We start from the raw sequence: 18,313 nt of genomic DNA, 5'->3' as shown, positions 1-18,313 counted from the left end.
GTTCTTAAGTTGAATTTGTATGGAAGTCGGAACAAAAATGACAATTTGTGACAATTGGATTTGAAAAATGTTGGGTTGACAATAAGGACCAGGATTGACAATAAATCTTAATTGCAGACCTTTGATAACTGTTATAGCTGTTTATTGTAGCCTAGGGCTAAAGTACAGTAAATTACCAATATCCAGAGGTCCGTTTCTAACTAGGGGTCGTCTGTAAGTCAGGTGATCTTAAGTAGGGGGACGCCTGTATTCGGTTTATGTTGTTTAAAATATACTAAATTTCCATAAATTGCTTTTCACAACATATACTTTTTCTAGGACAAAGCTGTGCACATTGGAATAATTATTCCCCTGCAATGAAATCTTGTGAACAGTGGATTCAAGATCTTGAAGAAGACAGAAAATCAAAGGAAGTATTTAATATTGCCATGGTAGGGAAGATATCTTCACAAAGAAATGAGCAGGGTACCTTTTTTATATTTTCTCAGCATTCACTTAATTTCATATTCATTTCTTCTTTCTCAATTATATAAACCACCTTTAACATATATTTGTATATTTTAATATGACAGGCACTACAAGAGAACCTTCTCTCTATTTTCGATCAGTACTTATTAGAATTGAAGACATGGATATTTACCAGGTATGTAGCTGGACTTACTTGTACTGTATGTTAGAATCGTGTGATTGCTTGTTTTTGTCTCATAATGGATCTAATAAAACAAGTTTAAAACAAAGTAGAAAAAAATAAAGTAGATAAAAATAAAATAATCAATAAAAATTCCCCTAAAAGCCTGTTAATATTTAAAACTGCCATATATTTACCTTTACCGACATGAGCGTATATGTACATTACATATGTGGGTGTATGGAGAGGGAGTACACCCACCAGTAACACCCATGATCGGTGTAAGACCCGAGGCTGTATAGCTTCTAAGCATTTATAACAATGTTCCATTGGCAATGTAGAATGGCAGTATATGGTAGAATCAGTAAGACACCCTAGGGCAGTGATAGGGAACCTTTTAGTAGCCGAGTGCCCAAAAAACAACCCCAAACTCCCCTTATTTATCGCAAGGGGCCAACCAAAAAGCTGTTCTTCAACAACTTTCAATCATATTGGCCTCCTGAGGACATCAACACAGTGGAAAGATGGACAATTTACATAATTTTAGCTTCTTTCCAGTGTCCCTCTGTACACAGAGAATAGTGGGGCCAGCAGGAGGACTTCCAGAGGTAATTCGGCCCTGTCTATACATTCTCCCTCTTCCTACAGTCCCAAGCAGTGAAGTAAGTATTAAAATATGACTGGAAGCAGCAACTTTTAAGTTGCTTGGAACTGCAGGAAGATTCTTTGAGTCCTGTTTTGTGTGCTGGGGCGATGGCCCAGGTGCCCACAGAAAGGGCTCTGAGTGCCGCCTCTGGCACCTGTGCCATAGGTTCGCCACCACTGCCCTAGGGTTAAAGTACCCTAGGGGGTCTGAAAAATAGTACATTTTTTTACTATTATTCCCGGTTATTACCGGCAGTTAACACCACAATGGAAAATAGCACCCAAAGTGCCAAAAATGGTAGAATTGAAAATGTTTTCTCGTTTCTCTAAAAAAAATTACACCACATACAGCTCCGTAAAATTAAGTATGAAAATGTTATTCGCGCCAGAAGATGAAAAAAGAAGAATTGCAAAATGAAGAATTTTTTTTGTAAACTTATTAAAACATTATAAAACTGATTAATACATTTTTTACCCTTGTGATCGTACCGATTCAAAGAATAAAGGAGACATATATCTTTTGCGGCGCACATTGAAACCCGTAAAAACTAGGCCCACAAGAAAATGTTGCAAATGCTTTTTTCCCTAATTTCACTGCATTTGGATCTGTTTTCACGCTTCCCAGTTGAGGGCATTGAATACTAAATACCATCACTACAAGTGCAATTAAAGGTGCGGAACCAAAAATGGAAATGCAAAAAGGGCCTGCTCATTAAGGGGTTAATGAGCAGTGAAAATTGACAAACTAACCCCACATACACTGGAGATCAAAATTAGATAACACACAACTTCCTAGATCTCAAGGTAATTGTGCAGTTCTATGTGAATATATCCCAACATGGGTAAAATAGCAGTATTTTCAAGCTTTGTGCATAAATTATATATCTTCTAGAGCAGTGATTTTCAACCTTTTATGAGCCGCGGCACACTTTTTATACTTAGAAAATCCTGGGGCACACCACCAATCAAAATAGCACAAAATGACACTAAAACAGTCATAAAAGGCCTCCCTTTACTAATAAAAAACCCCTAGCGGCCTCCCTTTACTAATTAAAAGACCCTAGTGGCCTCCCTTTACTAATTAAAAGACTCTAGCGCCCTCCCTTTACTAATTAAGAGCCCCTAGCGGCCTCCCTTTACTAATTAAGAGCCCCTAGCGGCCTCCCTTTACTAATTAAGAGCCCCTAGCGGCCTCCCTTTACTAATTAAAAGACCCTAGCAGCCTCCATTTACTAATTAAAAGACCCTAGCGGCCTCCCTTTACTTATTAAGAGCCCCTAGCGGCCTCCCTTTACTAATTAAGAGCCCCTAGCGGCCTCCCTTTACTAATTAAAAGACCCTAGCGGCCTCCATTTACTAATTAAAAGACCCTAGCGGCCTCCCTTTACTTATTAAGAGCCCCTAGCGGCCTCCCTTTACTAATTAAGAGCCCCTAGCGGTCTCCCTTTACTAATTAAGAGCCCCTAGAGGCCTCCCTTTACTAATTAAGAGCCCCTAGCGGCCTCCCTTTACTAATTAAGAGCCCCTAGCGGCCTCCCTTTACTAATTAAAAGACCCTAGCGGCCTCCCTTTACTAATTAAAAGGCCCTAGAGGCCTGCCTTTACTAATTAAAAGGCCCTAGAGGCCCCCCCTTTACTAATTAAAAGGCCCTAGAGGCCTGCCTTTACTAATTAAAAGGCCCTAGAGGCCCCCCCTTTACTAATTAAAAGGCCCTAGAGGCCTCCCTTTACTAATGAAAAGCCCCAGCCTCCCTTTACTAATAAAAAAAAGACCCTAGCTGCCTTCCCTATACAAATAATAACCTTATATACTTACCCTTGATGTCTTCTTCCGCGTACCTTCACTCCTAATGGCGATCCGCCCACCTTCTGTAGCTCCTACACCGGGGCACCATAGTTCGGGGAACTTTCCCCGCGGCACACTCAACCATGTGTCGCGGCACACAGGTTGAAAATCACTGTTCTAGAGCACATAATAAAATGTAAATTAAATAAATAATAATATTAATTCTTTATTTAAATAGAGCACACAGATTACGCAGCGCTGTACAAAACATGTCAAAATTAAAAGGACTGATCAAAATTGTAGAACACTTTCAGATACCTGAAAGTTATTAGTGTTAATCTGGCACCTGAGACTACTTTACTTAATTATCTGACACTGGCTTAATTTGACTGAAACCCTTCGGCAGCAGGTGGTCCAAAAAAAAGCCAAAGGTGTGACCCCATCAGCTATATCAAAAGAAGTTGGTTATTCAAAGTCTGTGATTTATAGGAAATTGCAACTTTACAATATCAGAAACTCATTCCAGTCCCCCAAGAAGGCTGGTCGCCTTTGAAAGACAAATGCAAGCGAGAACAGGATAATAGGTAATCGTTTCAACACTGCACTTGAAATTGATCGCCAGTTCAGCACTGAACATGGTAAAGATCTGTCTCAAAGTTTAACCTTCCCGCCGAAGCCCTCTTCGTTTTTGTGTTTCCATTTTTTATTCCCCACTTTCACAAATCTATAACTTTTTTATTTTTCCATGTAAAGAGCTCTGTGATTGCTTTCTGCGTAAGAAATTGCACTTTACAGTGACAGAGTATTTTAGATTCCATGCCATGTACAGGCAGTCCCGGGTTACATACAAGATAGGGTCTGGAGGTTTGTTCTTAAGTTGAATTTGTATGTAAGTCGAAACTGTATATTTTATAATGGAAGTTCTAGACAATTTTTGGTGTAATTGGACCAAGAATTATCAATAAAGCTTCATTACAGACATCTTACAGCTGATCATTGCAGTCTGGGACTATAGTAAAGCATCAAGAGAGCTTCACCAGAGGTCACAGTGGGCAGAGGGGTCCGTCTGTAACTATGGGTTGTCTGTAAGTCGGGTGTCCTTAAGTAGGGGACCGCCTGTACTGGGAAGGGGGGAAAAATGCAATGATTCTTGTGGGCTTGGATTTTACGGATTCTACTTGATCCTTTGGGTCGGTGAGATCACGGGATACCAAATTTGTATAGGTTTTATTTTTGCAATCTTCTGGCGTTTAACTATTTCATACCTCGTTTTACGGAAGTGATTGCAGTGTCATATTTTGCGGTGTTTTCAATGCTACCATTTTGAGGACTGCACAACCCTTTGATCACTTTTTATTAATTTTTTTATATTTTTCAAAATGGCGAAGTGGCATTTTCGATTTTGGGCGCTATTTTCAGTTACTGGGTTAAACGCCGGTATTAACCGTTATTATATTTTGATAGATTGGACATTTTGGAATGCGGCAATATCTAACATGTTTATGATTTTTACTGTTTATTTATATTTATATCAGTTCTAGAGAAAGGGGGTGATTTAGAATTTTTAGAGGTTTTTTAAAAAAAAAAATATATGTTATATATTATGTTTATATTTGGGGGTGGGGGCGAAGGGTCCGATCGTATCTCTGTGGCAGTCTTGAGGTCTAATCAGGACGCCAGGGCCATCTGCAGGAAGGGCCTGTAAGATCCCATCTGAGACGGATCTTATAGGCACAGTGTCATCCTATGCGTGTGAATTATACAATATTGGCCGGCAGATAACATGGCCGTGTCTATGCCGGCTGTTAACGAAGATAGAAGAGGAGCCACGCGGACATCGGGGAGCCGCGCTGAGCATCAGGGCCGCCGGAGGGTGAGTATATAAGTTTATTTTTTTATTGACTTGTGTATAAGCCGAGGTGAGGTTTTTCAGCACATAAAATGTGCTACACAAGTATATACGGTAATTTGGTATAGATAATTGATTTTGGGGGTCTATAGATTATTCATGAGAGTTTATTAATTATTTCAAGGGGGATACAAACTAAATTATCAATTTTAATTTTGGATTTTTAGCACTTTTTTTTTCCTGGTCACCATAACATAAAAATAATATTATATCTTTATTCTCTGGTTCACTGCGATACCTCATTTGTATAGTTTTTCTTATATTTTTCTATTGAAAGGTCTGGTTGAGGGCTTATTTTATGTGAAAAGAGTTGTTCTTTTCAGTCGTATGATTTCGTATGAGTCGTATTTTTTTAATCACTTTTTAGAACCCTTTTTTGTGAGGCTATTTGAATTGAGTTGTTTTGTGAGGGCACACTTGTATTGCAGTGTACAATGTTAGTAACTGAGCATGCACAGTTAGTTAAAGCCGGGTCCTGGCAGGAGGCGGAACGTGGCCTCAGATTGCCCGGTAAGCACACCAGGGGGCTGTGCCGTGCTGGACTGATGGATTATATCCTCGCTCTTGTCTACCGTGGGTTGAGCTCCGGACCTGTCCTTGTGCACCACTAAAAGGCTGATTACGGATCCGGTTTGGGTGAGAGCTGGACGTGGAGGCACGGGGAGTCCGATCCACGGTGGAACAGACTTGCACGCCACTGTCATGATTCCCCCCGCCCCCCCCCCCCCCTAAAGCTGCTGATTTGTGTGATCAGAGCCTCAGAGTCCATCTTTCATTTCAGGTATAGCTCTATCGTAGAGAGAGTGACAAATGTGTGCCGATTACATAATCTTGTTTTTAAGGGACGCCCTAACCACCATGCCACTTGTAATGGTTTTGGAACAAGTCCATCTCATTGTCCTTATTAGACTGCTTGATGGTATTTACTCCCCATGTTGCTGATTATGCCTCCCTTAATATTGTGCCGCTGTTAGGTCTGTATCTAAAGTAGATGTGTGGTGTAAACTCTCACTGTCCATTTTTGGCAGAGCTAAACTCACCAAAATGGTGTTAATGCAACAATTCCTTTTTACGTTACTGAATTCCCCAGTGTGGATCACAGCAGGTATTTTTCTATATTTGCAAAAAATATTTAGATCACTTGTTTGGTGCCAAAAAGGCAAATTAATGATGCTGAATTCTTCTTTGACTGTCTCTTTGAATTTCGTGGGCTGTTTCAGAAGTTTTTACAGATATTTTTTATTTATTTTATTTTTTTTTGCCTTTTTACAAATATTATGATTGAGATTCCTACTGGTTTCTTTATGTATAACAATGTCTATATAACAATATTTACTATGCTACTGAAACGCTTAAATCTTACTGTTATACATACCACTATCATATACCACTTTTATTATTGCTTGTGCTCCTGTTCCATGGTTTTGTGTTTTTTTTGTGGGAGGAGGGGGGGGGGATTTCCCTGGTGGTCAAACACACATCTCTGCAATAGATGCGCACACACACAAAGCTTTGCTACATTGATTCATATACAGAAGACTTATTGTCCCATCCCCTAGATCCATCCCAAAAATTTTTATTATTTACAATGTTAAGGGGGTTAAAGGTATTTGCCCATGAACAAAAGTTTTAAAATTTGAATCTCTAAGTGATTTTTAAACAATAAAGCCAATTTTGAACCCGCTTACTTTACAATTTCACATGGCCCCACTAACGTGAAAACGAAATTGTACAGCCTACAAAAGGACGCCATGGAGGAAGCTAAAATCCACTAAATTCTATAGGACAAAACTAGCAGATGCACGGTGCTCCTTTCCTCCTAGGCCTCTCTAAGTGGATTTATGAACAACAAAATTAGACCATTCTAAATTGGTCACAGCCTCCCGGTATATGGCCAGGCAGTCCCTTATAGTAAATAGCCAACCTCCTGTAGTATATAGCCAGCCAGCCCCCTGTAGTATATAGCCAGCCCCCTTTGGTATATGGCCAACCAGTCCCTTGTTATTATGGCCAACCAGCCCCTTGTAGTCTATAGCCTAGCGCCTTTAGTATATAGCCATCCCCCAGTTTGCCCAGCACATAAAAAAATAAACTTGCATACTGCGAGACACTGAAAGGGTTAACTGTGGATGGGCGGTATGTTTCCCCTGGGTTTTCATACTATGCAAGGCCTTAGTGCAGAGTTTGTGTTGTCCAGCACCTTGGACACAGGTGGTGGGAGCAGCCTAATCAGCCTGCATAAAGCTGCTGAGCAGAGCTGAGAGTGTTGGCTCTGATGGAGGCTGGAGAGTACACACAGCCCTGACTTGTGTGCCTGGAGCAGCAATATTCTTAATGTTTTAGTGGCGAGTCAGGAGAACTCTGTTTAGTTAGCACCCAGACGGGTAGGATTTTGTTTATGTTTGATGCCTGAATGTGAAGGCTGTTTTATTTTATACCTGCTGCTGGAATAAACGCAGACGAGACCTGTTTTGGACTGAATCTTGGTGTCACTGTCTTGAACTGCATCACGAATATCCGCTACCTCAGTCTCTACTGGGCCAAATCTCCCACATATGGTGCTTTGGATTGCGGGCAGTTCAAAAGACACACACCTGAAAAGGCTCACTACATCCTGCAACATTGCATGGCTTGGGTGAAAGCAGCAGTAAAGTTGCAGGATAAAGGCAAGATGGAGGACTTCATTAAATACCTGCAAGAGGAGTCCAGAGCTAATCGACGGCTGCAGCAGGAGGAGTCCCAAGCTAATCGGCAGCTGCAGCAAGCCATGCTCCAGCAGCAGGAGGAGAGGTCCCGCCAGCAGAAAGCCATGCTCCAGCAGCAGGAGGAGAGGTCCCGCCAGCAGAAAGCCATGCTCCAGCAGCAGGAGGAGAGGTCTTGCCAGCAGCAAGCCATGCTCCATCAACAACGAGCTATGTTCCAGCTTATGATGGAAAAGTTTTCTGGCATTATGGCAGCACCGCAAGCGAGGACTACTGAGGGGTCCCATACTGGTTTGCAAGGGTACCCCATTGTCCAGCATTCAGCATGGGCTGCAGTGGTGAAGGCCTTACAAAAAATTACGGCGAACGACGACGTGGAGGCGTATCTCACTTTGTTCGAGCGAGTAGCTGAGCGAGAAAAGTTACCAGCTGAGCAATGGACAGATGTCCTGGCACCGTTCCTGACAGGCGAATCACAGAAGGCCTACTACGACCTGAGTGAAACAGAAGCCCGTGAGTACCCCCAGCTAAAGGCGGAGATTCTGGCTCGTCTTGGGGTCACCATACAAGTTCGTTCCAGCCGGGTCCACCAGTGGGCATACTCAGAAAAACTACCCCCACGCTCCCAAATGCATGACCTGATCCGTCTTGTCTGGAAGTGGCTACAACCAGAGGACTGCACCCCAGCACAGATGGTCGAGAGAGTTGTTCTTGACAAGTTCACCCGTTCTCTGCCCTCTCGGCTCCAGCGATGGGTTGGACAGGCCGGTCCCACCAATGCGGAGGAACTCGTGTCCCTAGTAGAGAGATATCCGGCTACGGAGGATCTTCAACTTACCTCTCCCGCACGAAGCAGTGCCAGTGGTCACCAAACCATCTGGTAAGACTGCTACTGCAGAAAAGGGGAGACACGTCAGGTTGGGAGGGGGTTCATTCGGGGGCTCGGATATGCAGACTCCCAACGAGGCTCGTGATAGAGGTCACAGCCGTATCCAGTGCTGGTGATGCCGTGTAATGGGCCATATCGCTGCCAACTGTTCCCTGTCAGTGGAGCCAATGGACTGCAACCAGACCCGGTGAATGTCACTCTTTGCCCGGCCAGTTCTGGCAGCCGAGTGGGTCACGGATGCAGAACCTCAAGTCTGTATGGTCACAATCGGTGGTCACACGGTGGAAACCTTGCTAGATTCAGGGAGTCTGGTCACCCTGGTGCGGGGAACTTTGGTTTATCCTGGACTATACAGTGGGCATAAAGTGGGGGTGTTATGTATACATGGGGACACTTGCGAATATCCCACTGCCATCATCAACCTACATACACCTTGTGGTACTATCACCCATGAAGTGGGGGTGGTGGGGACCATGTTTCATGAGGCTATTATCGGCAGAGACTTACCTGTGTTCTGGGACCTCTGGAGACGAAGACCCACCTCAGGTGCTATTGCAGATGATGGACATTGTATATGTCCGGCCTTGTCCCCCGAACCCTTTGAGGCCAAAGTACCCACACCAGCAGTAGGGGTGACCCCAAGTGATGAATTCTCTCCCTTAGAGGTCCTATCTGGTGAGGGAGAGGGTAAGAGGAGGTGGCCAACATGCCGGAATTTGAGATTTCCCGTGAAAATTTTGGGGCTGCACAGCTCCAGGAGCCTACCTTGTTTAAAGGACCGGAGAATGTTAAAGTCATAAATGGTATGCTCCAAATACCAGGGGCTGACAAAATGTACCCCCGAATGTTGATTGTTGGGGAACTGTTGTACAGGGTTGACCAGATACAGGGCGAAGAGGTTGAGCAGTTGGTAGTACCCCAATGTCACCGTAGGCTGGTGCTAGATTTGGCACATAAACATGTGCTGGGAGGTCACTTTGGTGCTGAGAAGACCTGAGAGAGGATCCTGCAGAGATTTTTCTGGCCCGAGATGTGGGAGGAGGTAAACCGGTATTGTAGCTCCTGCCCTGAGTGTCAACCTACTGCCCCGATGTCCCACTTCAGGAGTCCTCTAGTCCCGTTACTAATCATAGAGGTGCCGTTTGAACTGATTGCAATGGATTTGGTTGGCCCCATAGTAAAATCCACAAGGGGCACCAGTACATCCTTGTTATCCTGGACTACGCTACGCGGTATCCAGAGGCGATTCCGTTAAGAAACACCTCCTCCAAAAACATTGCTAGGGAGCTGTTCCAGGTATTCTCCCGCACAGGCCTCCCCAAGGAAATCTTAACTGACCAGGGGACCCCATTAATGTCTAGAGTAATGAAGGAGATGTGTAAATTACTGCAGGTTAAACAGCTCCGTACCTCTCTATATCATCCTCAGACAGATCGCCTGGTCTAGAGGTTCAACAAGACCTTGAAGGGGATGCTAAAGAGGGTGGTCAGCAAAGATGGGAAGGACTGGGATTGTTTGTTGCCTTATCTGATGTTTGTCATACGTGAAGTTCCCCAGTCTTCCACGGGTTTCTCACCCTTTGAGCTGTTATATGGCCATTCCCCACGTGGGCTTCTGGACGTAGCTAAGGAGACCTGGGAACAGGAAAGGACCCCCCTCCGTAGTGTGATCAAACACGTCTCCCTTATGCAGGACCGCATAGCGGTGTTAATGCCCCTTGTAAAGGAGCACATGACAAGGGCACAGGAGGCCTAGTGTAGGGTCTACAGTAGATCAGCCAGACTCAGGACCTTTAACCCAGGCGACAGAGTGTTGGTTCTTATGTTTAAATTAATGTAAGGCCGGCACTGCTAGAAATAATCACAGTCATGCCTCAGACAATAGTAGCAAAACTTGAAAAAGAATAGATGATGCATCAAATGACCAATATCAAAAACACTTTTATTCAATAATAGAGATATACAGCAACAACACAAACTATAAAAACCCTTTAAAAAGTGCCCAATCAGCACCTGAAGAGTGGACAGGAAAGGTACAAAGCCATGTCCCTCATTTGTTCTCCCTGTTCCCCACTATGAGAAAATTCCAAACAGTAAAACATGAATTTCCTCTCTAGGGCCCAGATTCAGGAAGCGAAGGAGTTTGGGTTCCGAAACACTGATGTGTTCTCTAAGTTACCGGGTCGTACCTCAGTCATCAAGCATGACATCATAACCGAACCCCGGTTGACGAGTTGATAGAGCGGCTGGGAGAGGCTAGGTTCTTCTCCACCCTTAACCTGTATTGGCAGGTACCCGTCACTGACAGGGCTAAAGAGAAGACAGCTTTTGTTACTCCTTATGGGCTATTTCAGTATGTTGTACTTCCCTTTGGGCTACATGGGGCTCCCGCCACATTCCAGAGGTTAATGGATCTCGTGCTAAAACCTCACTGTAGATATGCCTCGGCCTACCTGGATAACATCATAGTTTATAGTAACGATTGGGAGAGTCATCTAGCCAAGGTACAAGCAGTGATAGACTCCCTCAGGGCAGCAGAGTTGACAGCAAACCCCCAAAAATGTGCACTTGGTCTGGAAGAGGCCCATTACCTGGGGTACCGCATTGGGCAAGGTGTCATCAAACCCCAAGTAAACAAAATGGAGGCAATACAGCAGTGGCCACGACCTGTGAGCAAGAAGCAAGTGAGGGCTTTCCTAGGCATAGTGGGCTATTATCACCTATTTATTCCTGATTTTGCGACAATAACGGCACCCCTGACTGACCTGACCAAGGGTAACGGGTCGGTGATGGTAAAGTGGAATGAAGAGGCTGAGGGGGCGTTTCAGCGACTTAAAACTTTTTTTTTTTGCGAGGGACCGGTACTGATAACCCCTAACTTCACCAAGACCTTTATTGTGCAGACTGACGCTTCTGACGTGGGCTTAGGGGCTGTCCCAAGTAGTGGAGTGTGAGGAACATCCTGTGACATTCCTGAGCCGAAAACTCGCACCCCATGAGAAGAACTATAGTATAGTTGAGAGGGAGTGCTTGGAGATCAATTGGGCCCTGGAATCCCTGAGATATTACTTGATAGGGTGACAGTTCACGCTTGTAACTGATCACTCTCCCCTCACCTGGATGAGTCAGGCTAAAGAGAGGAACGCCAGGGTAACAAGGTGGTTCCTAATGTTACAGAATTTCAAGTTCGCAGTAGAACACAGAGTAGGGAAACTACATGAGAATGCCGATGCCCTGTCTCGTACCAACTGTCTGATGGCCAAAGGTGTTCGCCCCCACAGGGTCAAACAAAGGGGGAGGGTATGTGAGACACTGAAGGGGTTAACTATGGATGGGCGGTATGTTTCCCCCATAGTATGCAAGGTCATAGTGCTGAGTTTGTGTTCTACAGCACCTTGTTTATGTTTGATGCCTGAATGTGAAGGCTGTTTTATTTTATACCTGCTGCTGGAATAAACGCAGGCGAGACCTGTTTTGGACTGAATCTTGGTGTCACTGTCTTGAACTGCATCACGAATATCCGCTACCTCAGTCTCTACTTGGCCAAATATCACACAATACTCACCTTAAGGCTCCCCGATGCTCCTGCCCCCGCGGCTCCTCTTCTCCCTTCTCTGCTGTATTAGCTGGCTGAGGCATGGCCATGCGCTTTGCCAGTTAATACAGCAGAGAGAAGGAAGAAGAGGAGCCGCACCAAGCAATCGGATCGCCAGAAGATGAGTATGTAAGTTCATTTTTTTTTTATGCTAAAAAACTCTGCTTATATACAAGTATATATAAATATATACACACAGACGGTCCCCTACTTGCAGACGACCCCTAGTTAAAGACGGACCCCTTTGCCCACTGTGATCTCTGGTGCAGCTCTCTGGATACTTTACCTTAGTCCCAGACTCAAATTATCAGCTGTAAAGTGTCTGTAATGAAGCTTTTTTGATAATCCTTGGTCCTAAAAAAAAAATGTAAATTACAATTGTCACTGGGGCAAAAAAATGTTTTGTCTGGATCAACAGTTATAAAATATACAGTTTCGACTTGCATACAAATTCAACTTAAGAACAAACCTATTGGACCTATCTTGTATGTAACCCCCGTAACTGTAACTGCCTGTATAGAATGTAATATATATATATTTGTGTAACACTTTGTCACTTTATTTACACTTTTAGCACTTCATGGTAGTTTATTGTTTAATAGGCAGTTATTTTATTTCTGTGTTTTTATATAATAGGGTGTATATTTGCAACCATATCTGATATATAAATTCATTATTCTCTAACTTACTTGGAGTAGGTTTAATATTACCCATATAATTAGTATGTTCCATTTCATACAGAATAAACCATATATCATATCCTTTGACTGTATCCGCGCATGTGTGGTATATGCTCTGGTTCGCTGTTGGACCCCGAGCATGCTCAATAGCACTTTGCTGCCGGAAAGCGGGGCATGTGTACAACCGAAAGGCCTTTCCCAAAGCGTATGTGCTGGCGAGTTCCCCTTCCGGCGTGTGTTTTGTAACCGCTGAGGAAGCATGGGGTTACCCCATATCCCAGGTCGCAGGCGTACCCATGTCCCTTCCTTTGCCCCCAGAGCCTGCCTGCACAAGAACTGACCTCTCCTGGCTCCAGCAGTAGTCTCCACAGTGTGCGCCTGCCGGTTTGCAAAGATTTAAAAGGCCAGCGCGCCGGTAATTGGCGCTAGCCTGCCACCTTCCCTGATGAATTCCTAGCCCATTCCGCTGTCCCCCTTGGATCTTTGTGCTTCTATGTCTAAGAAAAAGCTTTGTTCCATGCCCTTTTCCATGCCTGATTTCCCGTTGTGACCTACATTCTGTTCCTGACTCCAATCCCATGCTGCCTGTCCTGACCTACTTCTACATCCTCAACTTTGATCCTGTGCTGCCTGTCCCCAACCACAAATTTGCCTGACTATTCTGTACTATGCCTTGACTGCCACTGCTGACAAAGTCGCGCCTGTGGAACGACCTGGTGGTACTGCGCCGCAACAAGTCCAACTTGCTTTGCGGAGGGCTCTGGTGAAAACCAGGTACCACTTAGACTCCGGTCCCAGGTGTCGGCTTATCTCATCGTCCGCGGTGGTCCAGTGGGTCCACTACCCCTGGTTCCTGACCGTACTACTATGAAGATGTGGTATTTGATTAGATCTTAATTATAAAACAGATCTTCTTCTTTATTAACTAAATATGTTAGAAAATATATTTGTAAGAAGTGTCTTTTACCATTTCCTAGTTTTTTGCTCCGGAAGTATGCTAGCTTATCATGTGATTTGTTTATTGCTGCTTAAATACTCTGTTCAGTGTCCTGCTTTTCAGGCTACGACTAAGAACCTTTCTGGATCGAAATGTGTCAGACAATGACATAATGGACATTCATTGATGTCATTATCATATTTCTTCTAAATAAAGTGGATTTTTTAAAATATATATTTTTTTTTTGTCTGCAATTGAAAGCTGGATTCACCTATTGTTTTTTTTGTTATTGTTGCTGCTTGGATTCCTTACTGGCTCCCCAACCCAAATGCCAGTGCATCCTCATAACAGCCATTCATCATGGTGGTGAGCTGAACTGACCTGAACCCAATCGAGATGCTATGGGGTGAGCTGGACCGCAGAGTAAAGGCAAAAGGGCCAAAAAGTGCTAAGCATCTCTGGGAACTTCAAGACTGTTGGAAGACTACCTCTTGAAGCTCATAAAGAGATTGCAATGAGTGGCTACTTTGTAGGACCTAGAATAAAAGATATTTTCAGTATTTTTGTTATGTATATAATTCCACATGCGTTAATTCATAGGTTTGGTGTCTTCAGTGTGAATCTACAATTTTTAAAATAATAATTCCTTTATTTATATAGTGCACACAGATTATGCAATGCACAAATATATTATGAAAATACAAGAAACTCTTTGAATGAGTGGGTGTGTCCAAACTTTTGGTCTGTACTGTGAGTGTGTGTTTATATATGCATTTATATATGTGTTTGTGTATATATATATATACATGCATACACGCCATGCTTTAAAACTTCACAGATACTTGATACTTTGTGTTGCTGTATCACATTTACAAAAGTGTATGCAAACTATCTTGTAATGGGTTACTAATGGAAACAGCTTATATATAATAATAATGAAAGATTTCACACAATTAGGAAAAAAAATAGGAAAAAAATGTTTATTTATACTTTGCTTTGGTTCGTAAAATCAGATCAAAGTCCTAAGGAGATCTGTCCACTGCTTATCAGGTTACGTCTTGTGGCCTAGGGTAAAGGATCAACTTGGATGCCGTGCTCATAAGTCTTCTGCTCCAGTAGAGACTGGGAAATGCCAGAAGCCATAATGGCTCTTATACCTCATTTCTAGATGACAAATTTTTTTTAAAAACCTGTGTGGTAAATGATGTAAAAAAAAAAAAATTTAAAAGCATGCAAAAAGTATGATATTTTCACATTCAAGTATAGGCAAGTTGTGGGAAGGTGGGGGCTTAGCATGGGGAGAGCTGTCAGCCATGACCAAAACTGTATATACAATAAATAGAACATAGGAAGAAGCGACTCACCACCTGTCTTGCAATCCATCTTCCAAACAGGTTGTTAACATATAAAATAGGCTTTACAAATATCAGCAAGGCATGTAAATGACCATTTCATATACAGTATATCACTTTGATTAAGACAATAAGAGATCAACTTTGCACAAGCCGATGGTATAAGTATATATATTTTTGGGAATGTAAATTGGTAAAGTAGACTATGAGATTGCATACAAAGGTATACAGGCAGTCCCCGGGTTACATACAAGATAGGGTCTGGAGGTTTGTTCTTAAGTTGAATTTGTATGTAAGTCGAAACTGTATATTTTATAATGGAAGTTCTAGACAATTTTTTTTCTTTTGCCCCAGTGACAATTGGAGTTTCAAAATTTTTGGTGTAATTGGACCAAGAATTATCAATAAAGCTTCATTACAGGCATCTTACAGCTGATCATTGCAGTCTGGGACTATAGTAAAGCATCCAGAGAGCTTCACCAGAGGTCACAGTGGGCAGAGGGGTCCGTCTGTAACTATGGGTTGTCTGTAAGTCGGGTGTCCTTAAGTAGGGGACCGCCTGTACATAAATAATAAAATGATACACTGACTTTCATCAGGCTGTTTTGTTTTTGTTTTTTATCCTGTGTAGGGGTATAAGGGATATTTCCAAGATTCTTAACTATACTCTATACAATTTTGGTTGCCTCCTAAATCTTCTGACTATGATCAGGCAGGGCAGATTCCTCTCATGAATAGCTTCTCTTGTCTGCACGGTGCAGTTGGCTCTCAACCTCCAGTCCTTCCCCTGTGCATTACAAGATGAGCTCAGACACTTCCAGTTGGCAAGTAGTGTGCAATGACTTACTCTACAAACTACAGATAAGATAAGACCTTTATAGTTGGGGAAAGGGGTATTGCAGAGCTGACTGTGTGTGTTCTAGCTGAGATGTAGCAAAGCTGAGAGTATCATTTTGTTTCATATCCACCTAATGGATCTCATAATCTCAGATCTGTCTTATCTCTCTTTTTGAATGTGTCAGATACCAGTAGAATGTACAGAAGCTAATGATGCCCTGATGATCTAAGCAGAGGCATAACTACAGCGTTAGCAGCCATAGCAGTAGCTGTGGGGCCCGCAGTGTCAGAGGGCCCCGACATCCGACCATTATATACATATTATGCTGCACATTGTGTATGTATGTTAATTGTATAAGGGCTTAAATGTGTTCGCATGAGTGTATAAAAGGATGTATGTATGTAAGAGTGTATAAATGTGTGAGTATACAAATATATATATTTCCTGAGAGGATGGGGGCCCATTCATAATTCTGTTTTAGGGCCTTGCCTCTGCTAGTTACGCACTAGAGGGATCATGGAGTGTCTACTTAGAGCAGGGTTGCATAAACCGCTGCCCGCGGACCCTCAGGTTTGCAGAAGAAACGGAATAGATCAAGTGTGCAATAAGTCCTGCCCATAAACTGTTCACCACGCCCCCTTTAAACTGATAAAATCGATTTAAAAGTGGAATGGTGTGTGGTGACTTACTGGCTACGGCTCCCTATTATATATTTAATAGGGAGCCGTTCAGGAGCCAGAAGAGCCGTCTCTTGTTAGTGAGCTGGCTCATTAGGCTCCGCTCACGAAGAGCCGCAATTCTCATCATCACAAGACCCTCTGGCTTCTCCTCTGGGAGCTACTCACAGTGAGGAGAAACTGTAACTGGGAGCGGCCGGGAGCAAAGGACTAGAAATGGGGGGAAGCAGTGGGGATCTAGAAATAGGAGCAGCTGGGGGGTAAGGAATAGAACTGGGGGCAGCAGGGGGTGGATCTTGAACTGGGGGGCAGCAGGGGGGAAGGGACTACAGCAGGGGGCAGCAGGGAGGAGCTAGAACTGGGGGTAGCAAGGGGGGACTAGAACTGGGAGCAGTATTTTAGTAGTTCTATTCTTGTACATAGTGGGCAGTATTATAGTATTTCTATTCTTGTACATGGGGGCAGTATTATAGTAGTTATATTCGTGCACATAGGGGGCAGTTTTATAGTAGTTCTATTCTTGTACATAGGGGGCAGTTTTATAGTAGTTCTATTCTTGTACATAGGGGGCAGTTTTATAGTAGTTCTATTCTTGTACATAGGGGGCAGTATTATAGTAGTTCTATTCGTGTACATAGGGGGCAGTTTTATAGTAGTTCTATTCTTGTACATAGGGGCAATATTATAGTAGTTATATTCTTGTACATAGGGGGCAGTATTGTAGTAGATCTTGTACATAGGGGCAGTATTATAGTAGTTCTATTCTTGTACATAGGGGGCAGTATTATAGTAGTTCTAGTACATAGGGGCAGTATTATAGTAGTTCTATTCTTGTACATAGGGGGCAGTATTATAGTAGTTATATACTTGTACATAGGGGGCAGTATTATAGTAGTTATATTTTTGTACATAGGGGGGAGTATTATAGTAGTTCTAGTACATGGGGGCAGTATTATAGTAGTTCTATTCTTGTACATAGGGGGCAGTATTATAGTAGTTCTAGTACATAGGGGCAGTATTATAGTAGTTCTATTCTTGTACATAGGGGGCAGTATTATAGTAGTTATATTCCTGTACATAGGGGGCAGTTTTATAGTAGTTATATTCCTGTACATAGGGGGCAGTATTATAGTGGTTCTATTCTTGTACATAGGGGGCAGTTTTATAGTAGTTATATTCCTGTACATAGGGGGTAGTGTTATAGTAGTTATATTGTTGTACATAGGGGGCAGTTTTATAGTAGTTATATTCCTGTACATAGGGGGCAGTATTATAGTGGTTCTATTCTTGTACATAGGGGGCAGTTTTATAGTAGTTATATTCCTGTACATAGGGGGTAGTGTTATAGTAGTTATATTGTTGTACATAGGGGGCAGTATTATAGTAGTTATATTGTTGTACATAGGGGGCAGTATTATAGTAGTTATATTCTTGTACATAGGGGGGTGTATTATAGTAGTTATATTCTTGTACATAGGGGCACTATTATTGTAGTTATATTCTTTTCACCTCAGACAGCAAAAAGACAAGAATTGGACTTGTGCAGCAGATAATAAGTATGAATACCTGGTTGGCTGCAAGCAGGGCACAGTACTGGGTACTACCGTGTTTCCCCGAAAGTAAGACAGTGTCTTACATTCTTTTTACCCTCAAAAGTCCCACTATGTCTTACTTTC

General features: G+C 42.9%; 1 protein-coding gene across 1 annotated transcript in view; it reads left to right on the top strand.

Annotated features, from left to right (window-relative positions):
* BLTP3A (bridge-like lipid transfer protein family member 3A) overlaps positions 1 to 18,313 on the top strand; it is a 135,489-nt gene that overhangs the window by 53,931 nt on the left and 63,245 nt on the right. Inside the window, exons 10-11 of the mRNA XM_072137197.1 lie at positions 319 to 465; positions 573 to 643. Coding sequence (XP_071993298.1) covers positions 319 to 465; positions 573 to 643 — 218 coding nt within the window. The remainder of the gene's footprint in view (positions 1 to 318; positions 466 to 572; positions 644 to 18,313) is intronic.

Source organism: Engystomops pustulosus, chromosome 2, assembly GCF_040894005.1.
Source record: "Engystomops pustulosus chromosome 2, aEngPut4.maternal, whole genome shotgun sequence".
Taxonomy (NCBI): domain Eukaryota; kingdom Metazoa; phylum Chordata; class Amphibia; order Anura; family Leptodactylidae; genus Engystomops; species Engystomops pustulosus.
This window is presented reverse-complemented; position numbering and strand designations above follow the sequence as displayed.